The sequence below is a fragment of the Bombus fervidus genome, chromosome 3, assembly GCF_041682495.2.
Source record: "Bombus fervidus isolate BK054 chromosome 3, iyBomFerv1, whole genome shotgun sequence".
Classification (NCBI taxonomy): domain Eukaryota; kingdom Metazoa; phylum Arthropoda; class Insecta; order Hymenoptera; family Apidae; genus Bombus; species Bombus fervidus.
Window position 1 is genome coordinate 14,291,948 of NC_091519.1, and position 26,303 is coordinate 14,318,250.

At 36.2% G+C, this 26,303-nt stretch overlaps 3 protein-coding genes across 6 annotated transcripts in view; 1 reads left to right on the top strand and 2 right to left on the bottom strand.

Moving 5' to 3' along the window:
• LOC139985414 (aquaporin AQPAn.G) overlaps positions 1-5,655 on the bottom strand; it is a 33,802-nt gene extending 28,147 nt beyond the window's left edge. Inside the window, exons 1-2 of one of the 2 annotated variants that reach the window (XM_071999824.1) lie at positions 5,322-5,655; positions 3,836-3,965 (exon numbers count right to left, since the gene is read on the bottom strand). In XM_071999824.1, coding sequence (XP_071855925.1) covers positions 3,836-3,965; positions 5,322-5,417 — 226 coding nt within the window. In that variant the 5' untranslated portion in view covers positions 5,418-5,655. Of the gene's footprint in view, positions 1-3,835; positions 3,966-4,643; positions 4,668-5,321 lie in introns of those variants that run through there. The other variant, XM_071999825.1, reaches the window with a different exon arrangement.
• Positions 5,656-11,430: 5,775 nt separating this feature from the next.
• Positions 11,431-20,788, top strand: LOC139985416 (aquaporin AQPAn.G). 3 transcript variants are annotated; one of them, XR_011799405.1, is made up of 6 exons: positions 11,513-11,705; positions 17,167-17,424; positions 18,006-18,290; positions 18,782-18,991; positions 19,287-19,380; positions 19,440-20,788. XR_011799405.1 is itself a non-coding variant. In XM_071999829.1 (5 exons), the coding sequence occupies exons 2-5, from the start codon at positions 17,167-17,169 to the stop codon at positions 19,479-19,481; spliced, it is 795 nt and encodes a 264-aa protein (XP_071855930.1). In that variant the 5' UTR covers positions 11,431-11,705; the 3' UTR covers positions 19,482-20,788. The 3 variants fall into 3 exon arrangements, 2 of the variants coding, with proteins under 2 accessions (XP_071855930.1, XP_071855931.1); XM_071999829.1 differs by lacking the exon at positions 19,287-19,380 and having other exon boundaries at positions 11,431-11,705; XM_071999830.1 differs by having other exon boundaries at positions 19,287-20,788.
• Positions 20,517-26,208, bottom strand: LOC139985408 (uncharacterized). Its single transcript, XM_071999815.1, has 2 exons — positions 25,769-26,208; positions 20,517-24,899 (listed from the first exon to the last, which is right to left on the bottom strand). Exons 1-2 carry the CDS (start codon positions 25,919-25,921, stop codon positions 21,360-21,362), a joined length of 3,693 nt encoding a protein of 1,230 aa, XP_071855916.1. The 5' UTR covers positions 25,922-26,208; the 3' UTR covers positions 20,517-21,359.
• Positions 26,209-26,303: the final 95 nt, after the last annotated feature.

Consider the following 26,303-nt stretch of genomic DNA (forward strand, 5'->3'; position numbering starts at 1 on the left):
TAATATTGTTTTCTCTTATTAAGCTGTTATTTATTTTTCAAACTTTCGATAACACCGTACAGAATACTTTCAAGATAAATTCTATTACAAGTAATTCCTACTTTGTATCTCGTCGCGGCTTTTTTGAAAAAAAAATAAAAGAACTTACTCTTCCAACGCGATATATAGGATCGAGTAACTCATTAAAAATTAAACACTTTGTGAGAAGATCGAGCGCATCGACTTCCTTATTTTCATCATCGTAAGTTCTATAAACGTGTTGCACGTTCTTATTCTTTTAAGATCGTCCTCTGTCGTCTAAAAAACTTTGCGGTGTTTGAAAAATTTATCTTAGAAATTGTTGAAATGAAAGAGAGAAAGAAACAAGTATGTCTAACAGCGTTACGATGCAAAGTTTTATTGGTCGCTAATTCACCGTACAAATTCATTCGTCAATTATCGACCGCCTGTTAATTCATGGAAACTGTCCTTACATCTATAAATTATTTACAAACGCGACATGCAATCGTTTCAAATGTAACTATTTGCTTTCCGTTGTATTGCTATGTCGTTCCTTATTGTCGGTCAAAGTTCAGCTGCATGTCGGTTAGGTATATTAATTCTATTACTCTCGCATCGCGGTTGGAAAAAATATTACGCGCATGTAACGTGTGTTTTACCGAGGAAGTCGTTTCGAGTTTAACAAGACGAGACGAAACGTGGAAATTACTTCCAATAAAATTCATCGTAAAACTATTTTTCACAACGTTGTTAAGCCTTTCACCGCGGACCTCGTACGTCGTACGAGCACATCGAAGATTACAAGCTATTATGATTTATAAATCTTACGACGATCCACGAATCCATTATTTCCTATTCTGTAATCTACAGTAAGAGGAGTACACACATTGATCGACAGATAAATTAGTATTATATATATATATATAATTCACATGAAACAACATTTTCTTCCAAGTTCTGCAACATTGTTATCGCAGCACGCCGTCCGTTTTAATCCGCAGCGAAAGGATTAATTCTCATTATTCGATCACAAGTACGAACGACGAGACAGAAACCACTTAGCGCGTAATTTTCTAGTTTGACGATTAGCCATGAATGAATAATACGGTATGTTTCTCGGTAAGTAGAATTCCGAACTCGTGCGACTCGGCTCTGTTTAGTAGACATAACACGTAGTAACTTGTTGTATCCGAAAGATTCGCACGATCCGACTCGCGTGCGACGTGCAATCAAAGTCAAGGTGAAATCTGGAAATTTCCAAACGTCGTGGTTGAATCACGCCGGTGTACCAGATCTCTGTTACACCAAGATCGGAGAGATCGTGTCGTGTCGCGGCATCGAGAACCTGACTTTCTATGAACGGTATGATAGATCGACAAAGATCAATCTTTTTCTATTTATGTTCTTCGGAAAGACGCTGAATATGGAGCGCGTAGCGTTGAATAAAATTGTTTCGCTACGTGTAACGAATGGATGGACACAGGTTGTCGTTTTCTACGAAGCAATACATTTTTCAAAAGATCTTTCGGAAGTCAATAGAGAGAATTTGTATTGCGTAAAGAGAATAGATACGTTGAGTCGTGCGCTACAGAAGGAGTATGTTCTGTTTAATTTTGGTCGATCCGTTTGTATCCCAGAGGATGTTCTGTTTGTCGTTTAGGGATCGAAGTTTCTGCTTTCATCAAATCTTTAGCAGTCCGAAGCATTTGAGTCAGTTGCTTTCGGTGAACCGAAGCGATGAACGAGGTATCGAGATTCGTAGTAACATTATTTTAATTTCAGAAGTTTATTAATTAGAACGACGTCAATTAGAGGAGCACGCGAATGTAAATAAATCATATAGCATTTAAATAAATCATACTAATTCATACGTAATAACGAATGTTCGTTGTACGATGCAAAGAATCTGAATATCTATTTATGAGTGTAATTTATTTATTTTTAATGATTGCTATAATTTACGTCCAATTAATGAATTTACGTTTTATTGAAATTATACGCTCGAACACATTATATGTAAATTGGTGGATAGAGGAAGATCGTAAATTTAAATAATGTCCATACATAGATTTTAACGGAGAGAGTAATAGGTCAACTTTAATTAACGAACCTTAATTTAATGGCCAACATTTTGCAATTAAAAGATAATATTATGTTAATCGAACTTACAGTTATAAGTAGTCCAATTCCCGTAAATACTAGGCAAATTAATTACAGTTGTTACTCAACAAGTCTTTGATACATGTAACCATCGTCATTTGCATGCATTAGCATTGTATCATATAGACAATAGCGAGTCGCGATCTGTCGAGAATTCTTTCAGTCAAATTAAAATTAGCAACCCATGTATCGCGACTTCTCCGTCGATAAATTGGTAATAGAGAAGGATTTAAAATTAAAAATTAAAAATTAAAATTTTTTTATGCATTCTTCGAATGTTTCGTACTAATTTTCTAAAATATTTTCTACCGCACGATAATTAATTTATAGAAACAATTTGATATATTATCGAACAACGTATAAGAAATTCAGATGCCTGTATTTGGTATTTAATGTGTGCAAGAACTATAACACGTAGTTGCGTTAAAAAAAAAAAAAAAAAAACATACAATAGACACAAATATCCATTACGAGCGATGGAAGTTGTACGTGGTGTTTTAATTACTTCTCGGTATAGCTTAACATGACACACAATAAACGAAGTGGAAAATTTTTTCCCGCCCGTTTCCTTTGTATAAAACAGTGTGAGTTCGACAGGACACAACGTGTCAACAAATTTCATGGTAATTGCGCAATCATCTCTCTCGAAGGACATACGAGTCCATGTAAACGTAGATAGCGTTGTTCCTTGCAAGATGTGACCACCATGAAATGATCGCATATCAAATTAGTCGATAGCGATCACGCGCTTTTTTCTTTTTTTTTTTCTCACCGGAAATACATTTGTCGGTATTGACTGGTTTTGTAATACCGTGTATCAAGTCTCTCGTTTCGTACATTTCCACACCTTTGCGTTATGTGGAAATGTCACGCACCAATATGCTAATAGGTGCTACCGAATTTATATTACTTCCTACTATATTCCATCCTACACTACAGGTAATAGTTCTTCCACGTAGAATCGTGTAGAGCAGTTCGTCGTTTAGTATAATTATTGAAATTACGCAATTTAGTAATTAGAACGTTATTTAATTACAACGAAAAATATAAGGGAAGATTTATACTTGTAGGAATAATCACGTTTCGTTTTAATATATGGAGTTATACCTACATAATATGTAAAAAGATTATTGCAACGAACAGATCGAAATTATTTACAATTTATTCACACGTGCGAGACAAATTTATTACTGTTAATGCTTCCAAAGTAGATTTCTAGACTACTACTGTTGATCTTGAATCTGACAAGTCTATCTCAAAATTGTGCGAATGTTCCGCGCATTAACGCCAGGTTCATCATGAGCTTTGTCTACATTGTCCCTAGGAGAAAATCTATATCATATGGAACTAACATTTATTTATACCGTTGCCAATGCTTCGAAGACGAAACCTTTCGTTTTCGTCGAGTCCCCCTAACATTTTCGATCTAATTGCGCATATAAAGTCAGCCTTTACTCATTACGTTACACATTATGCGATGTTCTATATAAATCTACGTTATACCAAGTTCTCGTGTCGGAGTATGCAAATTGTGAAATAACTTGATACAATATTATGAATTAAAAGTGACGTAAGATAGTACAGAAGAGAGTGTAACGGAATGACTAAAATTATAATGTAAAATTACCATGTGTGTCGTTACAATAGAAGAAGATTAGAATCTGGCGGTACTTACGATTATACCTATCTTGAACGTCTTCGTCATCCTTTACGCTCACTGATGCATGACGTTGCGACCTCTCGGTTTCAGTAAATCCTTCCGGAAATACGGTAGACACATTCATAATACCAGTTGACTTGTAAAACTGCGAACAACACAGAATACTTATTTGCAGATTTTTAAATTTCTTCACCTTTGAATCATTAATTGCAATCTGATTTTCTGAAAATCACTGTGAATCACTGTTTTAGTTTAAATTCAAATATCATTCTAAAGGCAATTTAATTTGAAAACCACGTACTGATGGATCATGCTCTGATCCATCCTCTATTCCTGTAACATGAGTTTCTCATTGTCACTGTAAATGTTTAAGACAAGTAATATATCGGCTAAAATAAATATTTAACGAACGAACGCAATTTACATTCATGACTGTTGCCGAAGTAAACACGCGTGCAATTAACAGAAATTTTAATTTCGTTCGATGAGGAACGTTCCGTGATACTGTTGGATCGTGTTTGTCCGATCGTGTTTCCGGATCGTATTAGTGATATTGCTAATTCAACGTTTAAATTCGATCTATTAGCATCCTAGCTGACAACGTATTGCAAATGTTAGCGGTAATTTTCGATACCGGAACGATGTTTGTCAAACACAGAAATCAACCGTCTGTAAAAATACGTGCCAGCGAAGGTAAAAACAAAACGAATAAAATCGATTTTAGCTATTAAAATTTCCAACGGTCAGTAGCGAAAAGTGGTCGATCGTTACGCCTCTTTTATGCGACGAATATATTATAAGCGAAATGCTTTTTTTCCCCTACCGTAAACATACATTCGATCCGGTATTCGGTATTAATGGAAAATACTGTTCAATACATTACACAGCTGAATTCTACAGACGATAAAACACTAAATTTCAGATTATTCTTAAAATACGGAAATACGAAGTACGAAACGAGGAAAGAATTTCTGTGATTAGGTCTGTAGACTTTTCAAGGCACACTAGAATTTTCTTAAATATCATACGCACTTTTCCTACGATATAAATACACCGCGATCGTGTTCTCCCATTTTATATTCTCGAGACATTGTTCGATAAGATTGAACTCAATCGTTATCAATGCATCGTTATCATCCTATCCGCGTTACACTTTTGAAAGGAACTAAACCGGACGAGTAAATTCCTCTACGCCCTTCTCGGACAATTAACTCTGTAATACGAAATTAACATTTCTCGTTGTTGCATGCTTACAGATTTAATCTAACTAGCTAAATTTCTATTTTTTAAACTTATATTCTAGTCGTAGGAAAGATAAGCATCTGCGCGAAAATAATATATAATAAAATTTAATCACCGAGTCGCTTCTGAAAAATTGTAAAAATAAAAAAGAACTAGTTACCATCGAAATAAAATATATACGTTAGGATTGTATAGCACAAAATAATAGAAATTAATAGCCAAACACTGTTCTAAAAGGGTGACTGTAAATTGCACTCACAGGGTTTCGCGCCAACTGCTTGGCGGTCGGTTGTATAGTTAAAAACTCGTGCCAAAGATGTAGATAGGAAGGTCTATTGCCTACTGAACGTTGCATCCCTCGGTCGACTTATAGCAAGGCGATTCTCTTCGCCTAGGTCGTGTCTCTTCGTCCAACTATGAACCTCGCCACTGCGCACTTCGCCTAAACCGCGGCCACGTGTCAGAGTTTACGCCAGAGGATCGGGGTTAACCCGCGAAATTCTATGAGGACAAACTGCGCGTGAATGGACATGCGGGGGAAGCCGGACGTTCCAACAATGATTCCGACTACGAGATGTTCGCCAATTGTGAATATAGCGTGACCAACCGAGCGCCAAGATCTCATGTACACGATGCCCTTGACAGCAACCCTGCCGCAATTGCGTGACGCGAAGATGGTCACTGAACAGAAAACACAAACCGTGTACTGTGATCAATCTTCCTCCTATGATAATGCGATGCTTTCGACTAGACCGACGTCCGTCACAGTCCTCGAGTTATTCCGCGCGCCGTCTGTGTTTTTTTTCCTTTCTTGGAACTTCTAACGAGCCACTAGAAGCGCTACCTTAATAAGTACAATCTGAACTGAGAATACGCTAGCTCAGCAAATTGCATAGCTCTGAAATTGGACGAACGTACGCTATTAATCGCATTTCAGTACATGGCTCGTTTTATCATAAACGATCTATGATCCATCGCTTGTTCATTCGTTATCCTTTAATACGAACTATCTGTACTATAATATTTTATTGCGACTCAAGCGAAAATAAAACGCTAGTAAAAAAAAAAAAAAAAAAAGATGGAAAGGAATAAAACATTATTCGGCCACCGATCGCCATTACTCGGTTATCGCGCGAATTTATCTACTCGTTTTACGAAATGGTTTTCTAACGAGTATCCACTGTACCAACCCTTGTCGATGCTAGTGTACTGGTCTCTTGTGTATTCTCAAGTAATTATTAAAATGGAAACTTCTAGCAAACTAATTCCAACTTCGACTCGACGATATTAAGGACGTTGATAAGAGTATCGTTGGAAGGTCGTCTGGACGGTCTTCGACCGCGACTTCCGGTCATCGCCTGTAACGTCTCACGTCTACCGGCTAACGGCTAGCCGAGATCTCGCTGATACGATTCGCAAGTGGATCGTCGTTGCATCGAAAAAGAATCTCGTCTAGGCGAAACGCGTAAAAAAGAATTTATTCAACCATAGCCGACATAGAGACCAAGCTTTTTGAACGCGGCCGTGAAAGAGTATTTTACGTTCGACATAAATCAATCCTTGCACCTTTCCCGTGGCCTATATCGGATCCGTTAACTGATATTACAGCGATAGCGAGTTCGCGTGCAGATAAAACCACGACAATTAGCATACGTGAGGTCAGTCGATGGATACAACGAGAAGGAGGCGCGATGGAACGTCACACCTGCAGTGTCTTGCACTCGTTAGACGATCTCCGCTCGATACTGGGATCGTTTCAGCATTTGTTTCGCGATAAGAATTCACTTTTACGTAAAAGTTTACTTTGACGATTATTTTGTTGCTGAACGAGACGAGATATTTCAAGGTAACGACGGTCAATCGTTAATATCGCGTCTGTTATCGGTTATCGTGATACAGAAAATGTTATTTAACATCAAAGGTAAAATGTGTACAATGTAACAGAGATTTTACATGGAACAATATAACGAGCGTATGTCGCACGGCGAATGCGCCATACATGTATACGTATAATGAAATAAGATAAGATTCCGACACTACAGTTCGTGTTTTCTATCGCAGCTTAATGCGGCATTTTTTAAATTTAGCGGTACGTTTATCGTATAAAACTATACTTTATAAAATTATAGGTGTTAATGTAATTTGCGCAAAGATAAATAAAAATTGAATTTTTTAAATTTCTTTAAAGCGAGAGGGAGAGAAGTTACAAGAATCATCGTTCGTTGCACGATACTTATATTTTACAGACATAAATCCTTTATCGTAATACTTGATGCACGCAAACAGAACAATTGTACAATTATTAAAGTTTCATATCTACGTTCCGCTATTTCTGCAATATCATACACTTTCATCGACATCTACGGATGTACTGACATGATGTATGACCTGTTACCATTAATCTAATGACAACTACTTCGAACAATTATACCGAACAGTAAATCATTTGCGCCGTTCAATTGGTACACACTGTTTTAATTAGATCGAGGAACTCGATAGAGAAAGAGCACGTGCTACGTCTACATTTTCGGTTACTGGCTCTCTGTATCATCAATTGGCTGATAACGATTCAAAAGTGGATTCTAAGATGAGAAATTATTTAATCAACGATCAGACTGAAGATTTTTATGCAAATACATATCCTTACGAAGATAATTAAAGAAACAGAACGCATATAAGGATTCGTCTCATCCTCCAACTTGCATAATTTTGCGTCAGATATTTTTTATATTTTTTCGCATACCACGTGCGTTCCGAAAATTTTCGTTTTTTAAAATATCTCATAAATGCATAAAAATCCTCAGCCTGTCGATAACGTTCGAGAATGATTTGCTCGATCTTCCTATGAATTTATAGTATCGTGGCATGTGCTTCTTGTCCGTGGAGCCTCTCGATCCAATTTCTACGACTTCGTTTCTTTTCACGAACGATTCTTTGTCCGAAGATTAATGAACTTGTACCATCGAAACAGGGCTTTGTCAAGGCCGACAGAGAAGGTGTTCCTCGAACAAGCGCATACATGCTCTAAATTGAGAACCAAAAGGAGATTAGGGTGTGTTTAAGGCGAGGCGGCTGTTTCTCATTACATTCCGACTTCTTAATGCCTGACACATAACAGCGTCGGTGCTACAAATTTCGTGCACACCTCTTCTCCGACAATCAATGCAATCTTACCGATTATTCTTTTTCCCGTTCCAGGGCAACCAGTGGTCGAAACTCGAAATTCGCGCAGGGAACGCGCGTCGTTGAAACGTTCATCTTCTTCCAAGCCGTACATGGTTCATCGACATTGAAGAACAGTTAGATTTCTGTGGAGAAAAAGAAGGACGCGTTTGTAAGGGGGAAGATAATTGCCAGTAGCGACCTATGTGCGCGTTGTGAGAACGATTGTTCGTGTGTACATACAGAGCGCGTGTACGCGAAGAAATACATTCTTATCAACCAGATATATGTTCTGCGGAAAAACAACAAGACGATGAACCAGTTGACAGTGGTGAACTCGTAGAAGGAGTGCTAATAACGATAATGACGATGATGATGATGATCTTGTTGTACTATTACATTCTCAGGAACGTACGCAGGCTTATTACGCACGTACGTACAGGGTGGACAAAGAAAAAGAATGTTTTCCGTCGAAATATCTCTTTCTCACGAAATTCTGAGAACCTGAAACTGACTTCTACCTAAGGCACAGAACCAGTTTAAATAAATGTATACATATACAATTTTAGTATATATATATGTGTGTGTGTAGCATATATATTAAGCGCGTATATTATTATTATTATTTAAGCTTTAATAATTTAATCTTAAGTTTCATACCATACACTTAACTCTTTAAAATGTTCGATCCTTTTGATCCACTCTATATACGTATACTAGGTCTGTAAAGTAACAGAGGCTTCCATGAACGACTTCGTATCAAGTTTTGAGTGTGCACCATCATGCGGAGGACCTTGAACTTTACCGTCGGTCTAAAAAAGAACTAGAGGAAACGGTACAGTACGATTTTCGAAATGAACAATTTGCCCTATGGAAAATTATTATTGGAAAAGGCCGTCATTAATTTCATTCGATTCGAAACGACGTTACGATAAATATATATGGTTATCGCTTCTGCGATTTGTCTGCTATCGAAGAAATGAATTTGTTTAATGACGATAAGACGCGAGCCAAACGACACGTGAGAGATTAGCTAATTATGACATTATTAATATACAAACATAACGAAGAAACGATACACGATATTCGATTAACGTATAATGGTCTTTTTATAGGAAACCACTCAAGATTAATTAACATAACGCGGCAAGTTAATCTCGTTAAGGTACCTGATATATGAACGAATTAAATCATTCTCAAGTAGAGAATCAGCGGAGGCGTGCAACGTTGCGTTTAGAAATGCAGATTGGCCATTCGATCAATTTGTAACACTAAACGGTTCATCCTGTACGATTATTTTTATATCTGATTGTAATTAACCGCGAACATATACCTTTCGTAAATTGCATAATCTGTTCAAGGAGTTATGCTACGTAAACAGAAATTTATTCCTAACGACGTAATGACGTTTCCTTGCAGCGATAACTGCGATCTGACAATCTTTAACGGTTCCTTCGCTTTTGACGAACGTAATGCAAGAATATATTCACGCTCGACACTGTATGGCAACAGATACGGATGGCCTGCACAGGCACCGTTAAATTTGTAGCCAATCGTTGTGAACGTTCGATTGAACGTTAAGAAAGAATGCTGAACAAATAAGGGGGTAAACCCAGCAACTTGTCAATCTGACATATGATCGAAATACGACGGTAGAGAGAGGGATCGTTGCATACAAATCGCAGGTAAAAGCTTTCAGGGGTACGTGGTCACGCGCGTGTTACTATTGTTTCCGAAGTTGTAATAAAAAATATTTAACCCCGCTGCCTTTCTTCGGTTATTTCCGACCCAATTGTATTTTTCTAATGGTAGAAAATATCTCGTGCTTCGATAACAGACGAGAAAATCCTTATCGTTATTTTTCCAGTTTCAATTTCAAGTCGAATCTTCTTCGAACGTTACAATTTCTTGTTATTTCTTAAAATCGGTGCGAGTTTAAAATATAAAAATTCGAGGATCATGGCAGAGTTAAAATACTAGAAGTTGAAATACTGAAATTTTCTACATTTATCGACCTATTTTCGTTTCAAAGAATCAAATCGAAATCGAGGTTGCGTCATGAGTTCAATAAAATATGTCACTGCGTCAATCGAAAATACTAATTGTGCACTTGGCGAGATTAATCAACGAATGCAGTAATTTCTAGGTATTTCTTTGCATCAAGGCTGATAGTAAATTGTTGTTCTCCTTCCTTTCTTCAAACGATTTGTTTTTATCTAATTATATTTCGCGAAAAAGAAATAGATCTGCGGTCATGTTTAGAGGTTTTTCCTCGAATGTAATCGCGAATACGCAACTCGTAACGTTCTGCATCGGCTGTTCTACGCGGAAATCTCGTCGTCGACTACGTTTCCGTTTTCTAATTGGAAAACACGAACTCGCTTGTTGCAAATATCGACAACGACAGAAATGATACTAATAAAAAGGGAAACATCGATCGCGTGGAAAATATAGCAAGTAAGATTACTATTTTGTAATTTCCGAATAATCTTTTAACGAAATATATTACGCGTATAGATATACGAATATACACCGATACGTGTCGCGAGCATTATTGTTTGCTTGTTCTTTCATAACTCCATGTATTATAAAAACTTCCTTTCAATTTCCTTCGTTAGCCTATGAAGGACATTGGTTTTACTCTCAGTCCGTTTAATTATCGCGTCATCAGTGATAGTAAGAACATAATGGTACAAATAACGTGTTACAAATAAAGTAGAACCATCTGGAGATAGGCGCACCTCTGCCATAAAACAATATCTAAATACGTTTACTGTCGGACCGCATGCGATTCCATAAATTTCTTGTCTTTCCGATATTCGCCATATTTCGCGCCTTTAGCGTGTAACACCTTTATGCTTGTAATATGTAATACCCACAACATGTGTTTAAATTACATTAAAAAATGGTTTAATTTCATTCTGCTCCTCTTTATCATACTAATTAGTTACGATCCTGCTTCCGATTCTGTAACAATAATAATAGAAATGAAGTACAGCAAAGGACGATAGATAGATTTAAGAAATACTAGTTTAGATGGAAAAATATTGAAATTTCGATAGGTAGGAAAAATGTAACTGCCATATCGTGTTAATCGTACACAAAAGACAAGATCAAAGACATCGATATAATTACGCAAAAATATAATACGCATTTGTTTCGCATCGATTTATGTTTCGTGCGGAAGCAAAATTAAAACAACGCTGTTACCTGGAGATCGTCGTTCGTTTTAACCGTGATATCCCTACTCTGGTAGCATCTAGCAGAGTACCAGAACAGACGCAGTTAGATACCTACGTGAGACCAGTTGGTTTCTATGCTCGGCAGCCTCGACAGTTGTCGTTCAGTAACTCTTGCAGAGCATTCGCTTTTCCAAGAGCCACTACCGCGAAGCCTGTGACAGGATCCGTTGCTGAAAAAATCACAGAAAACTTTTAAAAGCGACTACCTAGCTTCTGCATTGACTCGGACCATCTTCGAGGTAAGCTTCTTTCTTTATATTTCGATCGATATTTTAGTTAATTTATTCGAATTAATTCGAGATCCTTCTTGTCACTTCGCCACTTCACAGCTTTGACGTTTGTATATCGATTTAGTTGTCATTTTCGTTTACATTAACGTAAGATTAAATTTCGTTTACCAAATGTAAATATAAATATATAATACGGCTTTTGTTACACAAACAGTACGGTGTTTACGAAAAGTCAGCTTGTTGTTTGAGTCGTGCAAATTTTTACGAGACAGAACGATGCCAGAAGCGTAGTGCGATTAAAATGAAGAAACAGCGAACGAAAGTTTATATTACAAATAGTGTGATGTAAAATATGAGAATCATTGTGACAATGGAGAGTGATTAACGAATGTCTTAATGAAGTCCAATAACAGTACATGGTATAAATCATAATGATAAACGTTAAAGCGATATTTCTATTTTTACTCAACATCGTACGCATCGCAAGGAAACTTATCGTTAGCGAGTACCATTATTATGTTTATCAAATAAACCTTGATAAATCCGGACTCTAGATAAAATTTATTAAAATTACTCTTCGCCGTAGTAAACTACGTATATTTGTTTTATTGCGAAATTATATTGTATACAATGAGTTTTATTTCGTTATATAGACTTGCATTTCGAATGTAACCAAGCGACTTCTTGCATACGAACAACAAATATGATCACGCGCGCGAGATAATTACTAATTATATATACATAATAGAAATATCTACGATTAAACCGCGGATTGTGGATGCCTATGCACATCTTACGTATACGTGTGTATTGTATACGTTGCGTGGCAACTATTCAAGAAGTACTCAGCCTAGAGATAAAAATAATTTCAATTTTCTAAATAAAGAATTTATATTAGCACAAATATAATTCGCGCAAAATTTGTAATTAATAGAATTTCGAAATCTATAATTGTAAGTCGCCTATCGATATTACATGTTCTCGAAATAGCTTCATGAGAGATAAATGGGTTAACCAAACAACAACAGTTACATTGTACGCGTCTTCTAAAAATGACGAAAGTCGCTTTAATAACAACGTTGCTGTGACAGTAGAATTACTGTCCATTAGCTCGTCTGTAAAACAGAATCAGTAGTATCAGCCGGGGCAGGAGTGGCGTTCGCTACCACCTCGGAAGCTTTAAAGGAGATCGCATGCTTTTATGAAAAGAAATTGAACAATTTCATCAAATCAATCCGTGGTGTTCGAAATTAATTTTCACCAAAAAGAGACACAGGAGAGAAACTTAGTTTCATATTCCTAATTAATATTCGACGAATAGATCGTAGACTTTTATGCAATTTCGTATTTCCATTGATACAACTAAGGAAATGTAATTTATATAAAGATTTATCACGCCTATTAAATATCGTAACAAATATATTCTTTCATTTTGAATATTTGTTATTACATGTTTTTGCATATGACACAAATATATCAAAATCTTGGATCTGTCGACGAGGAATCACGTCTACGCTATACAAGATCTGCCAGGAATAGTAGTAATGGCAAACTGTCAAAGAAGAAATCTCGTCTTACGTTACATTTCAAATACACGTATTAAGCTAACTTGAAGCAACAAGAAAACTTTTAACGTCCGCTTTATTACCGATTACAGAAAGCAGGATAAGAGAGAAAGAAATGAATAGAGATAAGGAGAGATATCGCGCACCTGTACTAAACCATATAAGGGTAACGACCATCATGGTTGAGGAGTGCACGACGATAAATCGCTGAAGACGTAACAACCGATCTATGTGAAATCGACCGCCTTCCGTTGCTTTCACGAATCCGATCGAAGGGTAACAAAAATAAAAATAAAAAATAAAAATAAAAAAGGAATGAAAAATAAAAAGAAACGAAATTTCAATGTACGGATACGTTCAGCGTAATTACTATTCTTGGGCGAGAAAATCGATGAATTCTTGCTTCATCTTTTCCCTCGTCGTGACGCTATAGATCCGGTTAAACGATATGCAGGAAAGGACGCAAAACGATATCTTCGTACAATATTGTGCACCATGTAATAAAAGCCAGAGAAAAATATCACGTAATTTAATGAGGTCACTTGGAATCTAAGGTAAATGATTCTGTTTGCAATACTCAATTCCGAGAACCAGTCGCGAGGAAACTATACGGCCGCTATAAATCTAATGGCTTTATGAAAGCCGATGAAGAAAAGCGCTTAGTGAATTAAAATTATACACGAACAGGTCATAAGAAATTGTTATTCAACGTCTGTTACAACCTTCGACGGCTTCATATAATATGGAAGCGAGAATCGTCTCTTTAAAGGAGAAAATCGTGGTTCGGTTGTCGTTGTTTACCGAACAGAGGGAGAGGATATCGTGTAGAAACCAAAAACCCTTCGAATTTGTAGAATGTAAATCGTTAGATCGAATTGCGTTGCACGCAAGGAAGAAATAATCTCGAGGCGTGACATCACCAGAAAGAATCGAACACCCCCAATACAAAGGTAAACGGAGTTTGAACGACACTTTTAATGACACGCGTACCAGATGCCTGGTCGAAGAGTAGTCGATCTGCTAGCTTTACGATCAATAATTTATTTGCGCAAGCAGTTAGTCCGCTGCCTGGAATTTCGTTACGAGGGTCAAATATGTACGAAACGAACGAAGTTGGAAACGGATGACGAGAATAAAAAGAAACAAAGATCGAAATATCAGCGAACGGATGGTGTTAACGGTTTCCGTAAATATCATTTTACGTAAAATGATCGGAATGAAATGTTTCATTGCCAACTATTTATGGTATCAACGACGGATGTATTTCCTTTATCTTTCTAATCGAAGGAGTAGCCACATACGCGAATCAAACCGCGGACTTACGAGCGCGGATAAAGTAAACAGCGTAGCTTCCCTTAACATTTTTCCGCATTTTATTTACTTTACCGCTTGTGTAACGAAGGAAAATCAAACTACCGTTTACCGTAACGTTTGACACGTACAATACTATTCAAATAAATAAAGCGTGAGTGAGCGTTTCACGCTCCATACACGTCGATACTCGACGAGTAATTTTTATAAGCAAAGATTTCCAGACATCCTTTACCTTTATACTCGCATCCCGGTGTATCTTTCTATTTATAGAAATCACAAGTTTTCGTAGCTGCAAACGATTATCGTGCACGTGACACGCGCTGCAATCGTGGAAATTGCACGAGATGAGAATGGCATGTCACGGTCTCTACTTTTGCCTATGGATGATCTCACCCGAATTAAATCCATTATTGAATCGGCCGAACGTCGAGTTTTTTCACTCGTCTCGGACGTAAACTCGTTGACGATTCCTCGTATTGTCTTCTCGTTCCTTTTCATCCTATTTGCAATTTTATTCGCTTCTCTCGTCGCGCAATCCACCCGCGGATATTCGCTGAAACGAGAAGCTCGAGCGAGAGTTTTATTAGAAAATGGGCCGTAACGAACTCGTTCATCGTGGAAGGCAGGACGGAAATTAGGAAAGGGTAGAAGATGACCGACCTAGATCCGCGTTAAGATATTTGCGTCAAGTACGCGAGGCTTAAAACGCAATGACGCGCCGGTGGCGTGGGTGACGATTAGCTCGGGCGGTATTTTAACGGGAATGATTAAGTAATTCGTAGCGATTGGGACCGCCTGTCATACTTGTCAAGGATATGACGATCTGCATGAGTAAGGCCCGGCGCAGACGAGCGGTTTACGTTAGCGTCCATTTGCCGCTGCGTTTTAGAACAGTATAGATTTATACGAAATAAATCGCGCGAGACGCAACTTTGAGCAGCGACTAGGCGGCAAGTTTTAGTCTATCAAGACAAAAGATTCTACTGCTTCTACTGCTTGGCTGCGAATCGGAATATTGACCTTCGGTGGTGAAGCGCTACATTGTTTTATATAATTCAATTCAAACAAGTGGTTTACGGAGCGATCGGACTCTACATTCAATTTTCATAAATTTTTGCACTTATTTCGCCAAAAGATTTCACGGTCGTACGAAAATAATTACAAAATTTGTCTCATTCTCTGTTTCGTCTCTTCTCATTTGTCTTTGCAAAGTCTGGCACTGATGAAACTATTTTTGTATATTTAAAGAAGTATTTTATTTACTATTCTTTTATTAACTATTTTTATTAATTGTTCTTTCGTAATTTTGATAACGGGTTGCCGCATCCATGGCTAAATTGTAACCGAGCAAATACGCGATATGAAAATGGAATTAACGCAAAAAGCGCTCTTGTGAACTGCAAGAAAAATGCGTAAACGAAGCAGTGACGTCGACGCAAATCTCTCATTTGCACCTGAGCCTAATGCAACTTCGATGCGTCTCTCGTTAACTAACGATTCGTTTCTCTAACGTAATTCGTAACGGTACGAACTACACATGCGACGTGGCGTACGTATGTACGTGCATATGTATGCACATGCCCTCGATTTAAATCTATGACGCGAATCGACGGAACTGCTAAACGATCGACCGGCTTCATTTTCAAAGTGGTTAATGAACGATGGATCAGAAACGATCTCATCCGTTCGAGAATTAATGGAATGGAATCTCTGGATAATACGTTCAATGCGGGAGGGTTTCCTATCTTCCGTAACGAACAGCGAAGAACACTCGTTTCTTTCTAGTTGATCTCGCTTTAAAAATGTTCAAACAGGTGTTAGATCGTTAAAACATATAAAAGCAAAAGATGACATTGATACGCGGTATGAATTCCGTATTGTGTTAACGCACAATAGTCGTCTAGAGAACGACGGAAATTGAAATATCTAACGATACGTTTGATCTTCGTTATTGATTTTAAGGATCAACGGCGGAACTTGAATCGAAGCTGTTAGCTTGTTTAAAAAGAAGTTAACCGAACTATAAAAATAAATTACCAAGTTTCTCTTGTAGTTATAGCCGTGAAACGAGGACATTAAAACAAAATTGTTTTTCTAAATTTAGGATACTTCCTAGATACGGTTTCAACGTTAACTTCGTGCAAACCTTTTATACAGGCAATCCTACTTCCACGGTACGAAATTTTATATTCGATACGTTACGAAAATGTGTTCGTTATAAACCGATATATGAAAAATTCTAGATGTTATCGACCCATCTCTAAACAGCTTTGTTACATTTTTTTTTTTCAAGTTAACGGGACCGTTAACCGTTCTTTAACGACGTTGCGCAAAAGGATCGAGTTGCCCTTCGGAATCTTTTCCTTTGCCAAGAGTGACTCAAGGTCTGCTGATTGAACGAATGAGAATCGTAGACGGCATGAAAAACTATGTGAAAAACTAGACGTTCCTTTTTATGGTTGAAACGTTCTATGACTGACTTGGGTTACCGATACAGCGTTCCGTTTCGATTATTACAACAAATAGACATAACGTTCTAATGTCTGTAGGTGCCTGGTAAAGCCAAATCAATCGGACGAACTTTTTTACAGATGGCAAATTTAAAGGAGGCTTTAGGTACAAACGAGCTGACCAATAAAAAGGCTGGCCTTTACCGAGCACTGATCGCAGAATTTCTTGGTACGTTGCTGTTGAACTTCTTTGGCTGTGGATCTGTCGTCACGGGCAACGTCGTGGCCATAAGCTTGGCTTTTGGTTTGACTGTAGCCGCAGCGATTCAAGGAATAGGACATATTTCTGGTGGTCATGTTAATCCCGCTGTTACGTTCGGATTAATGGTGATTGGCAAGGTAATGATCGAAGATCGTGATCGTTTCTTAGAATCATGAGATCTTCTTCGTCGTCGACTAATTTTTAACATACACGTAGGCCACAGGTTACTCAAAAAATATTCATCTACTTTCTTCCTACGTGGAGTATTTTTGTGGACAAAATATCCTGAACATCGTACAAAATATAAATGATACATATCATAATTACTATAGAATTATTAATAGAATATTCAACGCGGTTAGATTCATTCTTCGCGCCTTGTTATACAAACCGTGAAACGCATGATCATTTCTTGGATATCGATTACTAACGGAATGATTTATCGATGATTTATTCAGCTTCTGTTGCATACGGTTTAGTCACACAATTGCTTGTAAGGTAATTCATTCGTAATGACGTATAGGTGATCATTCGACGATGATATGGAATTATTTGATCTCGAAGAATAACAATAACGTACCTAGTGTGATCTACGATAATTTGTTATACGTACACGTTGTGTTATACAGAAGATATTTATGTATTATTTTTGAATTTATTATTTATGAATTAATTTATGCGTTATAAAATGTACTGAAACGCTTACTTTGTTTTACAGGTGCCAGTTATCAGAGGCTTGCTGTACGTAATACTTCAATGTATAGGCGCAGTAGCAGGATCTGGTATACTAAAAGCGTTATCCCCCGAAAGGATGGAACATGTTTTAGGCGTAGTATCTCTTTCACCAGGCGTTACTCCTGTCCAAGGTTTCGGTATAGAATTTTTCCTCGCCTTCGCGTTGGTTCTGGTCGTATGTGGTGCATGCGATGCAGCAAAACCAGACAGCAAAGGGATTGCTCCTCTTATAATCGGATTTACAGTTTCTGTCTGTCATATCGTCGGTGTAAGATACATTCTTCTACTTTAGATAATAATACCTTAATAATTGTTCATATCTAAGCTCACGATATATTGATTAATTATTTTGTTAATATAAGTATGAGAATTGCAAATATATTTACGCGACATATTTTTAGCGAACTATGAGCTTATTGCCTTCTACGGTTCGTGTCACTTCTTTATATTAATCTAAGAAAAAATCTATTATTTTTATTTTTATTATTATTCCTGACGACTTGCAACGACTTTCATCAGACGCATTCTTTATTTGTCATAATGCAATTCGAGTATCATATTAAATCGACAGAATAAATCGAGACGTTTACATTTTTCTTGGTGAATTTAGCAAAGAATTAAATAAATCAAAATATTCTTTACTTACTATATATTAAACTCTTTTTTTCTGCTCATAACTCGCGATAGTTAAACTTGAATATTCCGAAGTTCTTCTAATACTTCTCACATGCCTTTGACTATACTGTATTGCTTTAACAGATACCAAGAACTGGCGCAGGTATGAATCCAGCTCGATCACTCGGTAGCGCCATTGTAATGGATATATATGAGAATCACTGGCTGTATTGGGTTGGTCCAATCCTTGGTGGTATGGCAGCTGGATTGATCTACGCGTTCGTAATCGGTCCTGCGAAAGAGTCGAAAAATTCCAACCGAGTGTACACGGTCGCCGCGACGGACGAGAAGGAGGTACAGTAAAAACGAAGAATTTAGCGGAATTCTCGATACATTTAAATCGATTACGAAAATGATTTTTCTTTCTAATTATCCTTCGCTAATATCTACCGAAATAATTGACCAAAACGTTATCGTTTCATGGAAATATTACAAATAAAGCATTTACCTTTAGGCTGAACGATATGATGATTTTCGTTGTAGAATCTTTCTACGTTTGATACTGTTATGTGTTCCTTGAAAATAAGCATGATGGATAATCGTTTGTCTTTCCTTTCTTTAAATCTTCGATATCGTGTTTGCTTCACAGAAGTTCGAGTACATAGACAGCGGACACGGTGGACTTTAAAAATGATGCGGACATAAAGAAAGATTCGAAGACGGAAATATCATATTTTTATATCGTATGTTATAATTATGATAATCGGTGAAATTGGAAATATTCGAAGTGTTATTTTTACAGCTACAGAATCTCACCAGCAAGAGGAAAGATAACCCCGCTTGATGTTCTAACTATCGTTAACCATCGCATTCTCAATTGCCGATTCGTTATCTATGTAATGATTTAAGTGGGTGAAATATGTGAATTTTATGCTATTACAGTTATTTAATCAACGTGTAATCGATCGAAAATATTTAAATAGTTAGAGAACATAATACTCATGAATGCTGATCATATGGAAAGAGCAAAGTAATTCGTTTTCAATTTATGCAATTCATCTTAATAATCATATGTGTGATGATCTTAGTTTATCGAATATACAAATATGCATTTGTTCGTTTATATTTAAATACATTCATGTACTTTACCTGTAACGTTAAGTCGCTCTTTTGTATCACACTTATTTTACCGAACGTAGTTATTACAAGCCAAAGATTGATTCTGCCGAACTGAAATGTTATAGTGTCGACATCTTCTGCCAGTTAGATGCAACATATTTATTGGAAATCGTTTATAAAATACTTATAAACTGTCGATAAATTATCAAAAATTATATACGAACTAGCTTTTCATACAACATTGATATAAAAAATCATATTCGATGAATGCCAATATAAGTTAATCTATATTAATTTGTAGTATTTTATTTATCGACATTGATATATTATACTCTAGGTTACAACTATATAATTAATATTATATATGTATAATAGATGATCAGAATATGTAACATGCAATATCTAATTTATAAATTCTGGTGACAATGCGTTTTCAATATTTAATCAATATTTATACATCCTTATAGGTAAATGATCAATTAAATATCATTCTTCGTATTCCTATATTTTATATCTATTGTATTTTTTAAACTCATAAGATACATGTAATTTTGTTATAGATTGCATATTAAAATATAATTGGAATAATATGTCAAATCATGTTTAAATATATTAATAATGAAATGCATGCATATCTAAGTATGTGCTATAACCAATTGTATGAAATAAAGTGTAAATATTTTGTATGAAAGTACAATGACATTTGTTGTTTGTACTATGTATATGTGCGATGAAGGTATTCCCAAAAAATAAACAACACTTTTAATTTTACATTTACACAGCATACTTTGTATTTGATACATAGTTTGAAATGTTTATAGAATATTGAATAATCTATGTACCTTTTCCATTCTAGCTTGACAAAATTAGCATAATGTGATTAAATATTACAGTAAGTTTAATCCTTTAAAGTACCTTGTAAATTCCCAAAGGTGGAATCAAGTGTATAACAATGGTAAAAAAATGTAATATATCATTAAAATGGGACAATTTTACCTATAATTGAAACAAATAAAAAATCCCAATACAGTATTACTGTTGACATATATACACAAAAATGCCTTATGTTTAGTATTTGCATGCACAAATACCAGTTTATAAGACAGATTTTCTAGAATGAAAGCTTAGATTTACAACGACGATCATTTCATTTTTTTAATATTTCTATAATATATTTTCACATTAGTGAAGATAAAAAAATTTGTATAACAAGTGCAGAACATAGAAATAAACGTACTTTTTTTCATTAGCTAAATTTACGTTCTTATATGAAAATTATAATTACTAGGCATTAATTTATTTTTATATGTTATTGGTACCGTTCAAAATTGTAGACATAATGTTATAATTGCCATACAGAAAATAAAAGAAAAGAAGAAGCAAAGAAATTTGAAAGATATACATTGATCAGTTTTTAAATTTGTATGATAGATTGACGAATCTAATGATTAAAATGTTTATCCGTATTTATTATTACAGATGTATAAGGATTGAATTTTCAATGTATAAAATTATGACTTAAAATGTCGATATCGGTTGAGAAAATAAGGATATATGAATTTTAAATCAAAGCGCGTTTCGTCGTTATTTCCTAATAGAAAATTTAACCCTCCATTTGTTGAAGTTTGTCTTCGAGACTATCTTGACTATCATTAGTGTCGTTTAAACTAATTGCGTGACTTCCATGTTCGAGTTCTATTACGGAATCGTCCAATTGACTCTTTTGTACCTCTAATACATTATCCGATGGCTCAAAAATATCTGTTGATTCTGAAAGATCTTGTTCGTCTAAAGCCAAATTTGAATTTTGTTCAGGTTGTTCTATAACTTGTTCTGGTTCCATTTTAATATCAGATTCTTGGGAATCAGACACATCCATGGGTACAGTATTTTCTAACTTAACATGTACTTCTTGATCCTGAGAAGTAGTTTCAACAACAGCCTCTTCTTTCTCTGAATAATCCTCGGAGATAGATGGTCCAGCTGTTGGTTTATCATTATAGTTCTTCTGAGAACATTCTCCAATAGAAGATATTTGACTGAGGTTACTTAAAACTGTTTCTTGCATTTTGACTACAGAATCAGCTGAATCTAATATATTACACAATTCCCGACTCATTTCTTCCACTTCCGATGTTTCTTCTGTTTTTATAACAATAATCTTTTTATTTCCATAGACTTTGGAACTGGTTATCAATGGTTTACCTTCTCTTCCAGTGTTAACAGTTGTTGGTATTGCTATGGTTGTTGTCATCACTGGTAATGCTATTGCTGCTGTTGTTGTTGGTACTGGTACAGCTGTTGTAGTAGCTAGTTTTGGCGTTACCGTACTATCCTTTGATATATTTTCTACTTGTACCTCAGATTTACTTTTTTCTTTCTCCTTTTCTGGTTCAGGCTGAGTATCATCTATTTTCATTGTTGTTATTGGAGTCGTTGCAGGAGTTGTTACAGAGGTTGTTACAGAAGTTATTGCTACATCATTGTCATTATATTCTTGTTCTTCATCGTACATACTTTGCTTTTTCTTTACAAATACTCTTTTTAATGGTAATTGCTGTTCATCATCGGATTCATCGTGACGTTCAGGAGACATTTCTTCAATAGGTTCATATTCTTGTTGCTTACGAGCCTCTAATTCTTCAATCTTTAAGCGCTGTTGTTCGACTCTCTTTTCCAGCTGTTCTAATTTTTCCTTTGTTTCTTGATCTCCTACAGTTAATGCAGGTTTCGATGCAGGACATACAGTTGTTTTTGTTACCGAAGACGATGCATTTATGGACTGAGATGTTTTTAATTCAAATTTCGGAGATTCGCTTAGTACTGTATCGTTATTTTTTATTGTAGTAGTTGGTTGCCGAATATCCGTAGTTGACTGCAACACCGCTTGAACCAAACTTTGGTGTTTATCAAGTGGCTTCTTTACGACAACTCTCTTTACAACGTTACCAGTTGGTAGCTTTGCTAATTCTGCCGGATCGATTATCGTACCATCAGGATTCATAATAACTTCTCGGGTAGTATCTCCCTGACGAATAATTCTACGAACAATTACTCTTTTTGTTACTTTGTGACCTGTACTAGATGTTTGAGAAGTGCTACCTGTTGCATCTTCATCTTTTACTGTAGATGTACTAGTCTCAGTATTTCCGGGTTTTCTTACAACGATTCTCTTTATTACTTTAACAGTGTTTACAGCTTTTGGTGTATTACTGACTGCTATAGGAATATCAGATTTTTCGTCTTTCGTAGAAATTTGATTTTGTGAACTACTTTGTCCTTGTTGAGGTCTTAATTGATTTGTAGGTGTAGATGGTTCTTTATTTTGTTCTTGAACACTTTGATGTTTCAGAGGTATCTTATGCTCCTTAAACACAGATGCAACAATTTTTTGAACTTGTGCTTCCGTTTCATCAACGCGGGAAGACTTCGGAGGTTCTTCATTTTGTTTAGACTGTGGAGGTTTTGTAGCTGATTGAGATTGGTTGGTAGTTGGACTTTGTTTTATCTTGCTGTCTTGTACCTCTCTGCGTTGAATAGGCATCAAAGTTTTAATTGTCTTTTTAATCATATTTCCATCTTTATGCCGTACATATACAACTTGTTCTTTTTGATTTTCCTCCTTTTCTGATCTTTCTTGTTCCTCTTCGCTTTCTGATGGCTTCAGTGGTTTTGGAAGCTTTTTCACAATATATGCTGGTGGCTCGTAATCATCATCTCCATCTGAATATTGTTCTTCTTCTTCATCTTCGTCAGAATCCAAATCAAGTTTAGTTTTATTGTCTGGTTGCAATCCATCTGGTCCCATTTTTTCACCTGCTTCAATATGTTGTTTTATATGTGTGACATAATCTGCCCTATTTCTGCATGATTCCTGGCAGACATCACATGTTAATCCCATACCTGTGCGTTTTGTGTGCGTTAACTGATGTACCTCCAAACTCTCTTTACGCTTGAATGCTTTACCGCAATCTTCGCAAACATGGCGTTTTTCTACAGAATGTGTTCGCATGTGTCTAGTTAAATGATGAGATAGCAGAAATGATCTAGGGCATAATTTACATAAATATGGTCGATGTCCAGCATGCGTCGTTAAATGACGAGCTAGCTTCGTACTTGTACGGAACGCTTCCTTACAATATTCGCAAACAAAAGTCTTATCTTCGTTATGTAGTACCTCATGACGTTCTAAACCTTGTTTGTACGTGAAACGTTTGTTGCAAATGTTACATTGGAAAGGTTTCTCCTTTTTATGTACGGAATCCTCATGCTTTTCTAATTCTTCGGTTGTAAAGAATTCGCGATCACAATGCTGACAACCATAACGCAATTCATCTCTATGAACTTTTTCATGACGTTGTAACAAATTTGCCCTTGAAAATTGTTTGTTACATATCGGGCAAGAGAATGGTTTCTCTTCTGAATGCGTAGTCATATGTTTCCCAAGATCATATTTAGAAAAGAACATACGATCACATTCTGTACATTTATAATTACGATCACGATGAGCTCGTTGAACGTGCAAAGCAAGAGCCTGTCGTAGTGGAAAAGTACGATCACATTGGTCACATGCATGTACTCTTATCTCACCTGGCTCTAACTTTCGCTCCTCTTTAGTACTATTTGTATCTTGTTCTCCTTCACTGCCAGCATCTTGTTCCTCCTCATAAAAGTCATGCTGTTCTTCTTTGTCTCTTTGTTTTTCTACTTGTCTGTCTCTTTCACGATCCCTATCTCTTTCTCTTTCCCTTTCTCTGTCACGGTCCCTATCTCTTTCACGTTCCCTATCTCTTTCTCTTTCTTTTTCCCTTTCCCTTTCTCTTTCTCGATCCCTATCCCTTTCCCTTTCTCTATCCCTTTCTCTATCTCTTTCTCGTGTTTCTCGTCTCTCCCTATCACAACTATCAACTCGAGGCTTTTTATTTCCTTCGTTTTGAGACCTCTGCTCCAAAGGTCGTTTATTGTTCATATCAGGAGGATCATTTGGAATTGGTGGAAATGGTCTTGGTAATACACCAGACAATGGATAAGCTCTCAATGCTTCATCTGCTTTTTTGCACTGAAGCTTAAATTTATAAGATCTGTCCAAATTCCAACGACACATACTGCATATCATTTGTGGCATACCGTCAGCTGCATATACCTTAAACATATTATGTTAATAAGTATTACATAAAAAAATTGCTTTATATTGATAAAAAATTTATTGAAAAAACATAATCCAATGCAAAAAACAAGATTATACATAAACATCTTATAAGAAAGTTTATCTAAATTTGTTGTATAAGTTAAATTGTAATCATCAATAGAATAGTTGAAGTTTACATATATTTTACAAGTTACATGATATAAAATATTTAAATGATACAGAATATAGTAAGTGAATTACTTTCCCGCCAAAATTGATTACCCTAAATTGTTATAACAAGAGAAAATTATTTCATGATACGATGCAGTAAATTATTTTATATGATGTTTATTTCTTTGCATATATCTGTATGTACATAAATATCGATAATACAAAATATCAGAACGAAAATACGATGTATTTTACATTTTACCATCGCAGCATTTACAGAAAGTTATCAATGATATATGATTTTATTTCGTAAATTACATTTACATAAATAAAGGATATTATACCAAACTTAAAATTTTCAAATATCGATTGATCTATTATTGATCGTGCATATCAATCGTATTAAATGTGAATTAAGTTATTATGATCGAATTGTAACGAAAAATGATCGAATGCATTTTGCTCAATCGGCAAATAACATATCTGCATTATCCAAATCATACCATTCACTGTCTATTGGCATTTTGGTCCATGTAAGATATCGATAATAACGGATATAATTGGACACAGAACGATACTTCTAACAAAAAAAGAAACGAATAAGTTGTATAGCAATAATATTTAAAAGTAAGACTCCTCCAAGAATATCATACAAAAGGTAGTTAGACAATGAATCAGTAGCAGTCGATGCTGTTTTATAAGAAAATAATTACCTCGATGGCGACGCACGACATGATCTGCAGTGTAAGTGGTACTTGGAATGGTTTACTATGATCTCTTTCATAGATAAAAGAAAGTGGTTCAGTTTCGGTCAGGCAAAATCGACAGACCCGCCTGGACCTGAGCGGCGCCGGCCTGTTCTCCATGTTTGACTATCGTCCGTTCACACACCTCGCAAAGCACACACGCGTTCCAAATCGCTGTTCTTCACGAACGTTGTATAATCGTAGCGTGACGCACCGTGAGAACAATTACGACGAAAATGCCTATTTCGATTGGAGTATGTCACTCATTAATCGAAATCCCACGAAACGACGCCGAGCGTCGGTAAGCGTCCCGTCACGAACGACGAACGAGCGGGACTATGTACACACCGCTATGGCGCTATTATGGCGATCCGAAAACTCGCTTTCTCTGCGTGGCGTCTTCCGAGTTTTCCGATTTGTACAACTTCGGCCTTTGTACATCAGCGCCACCATCGTCTTCTCATCGTCGACACTGAAATATTCTGTAGGTAAAGTAGAACGT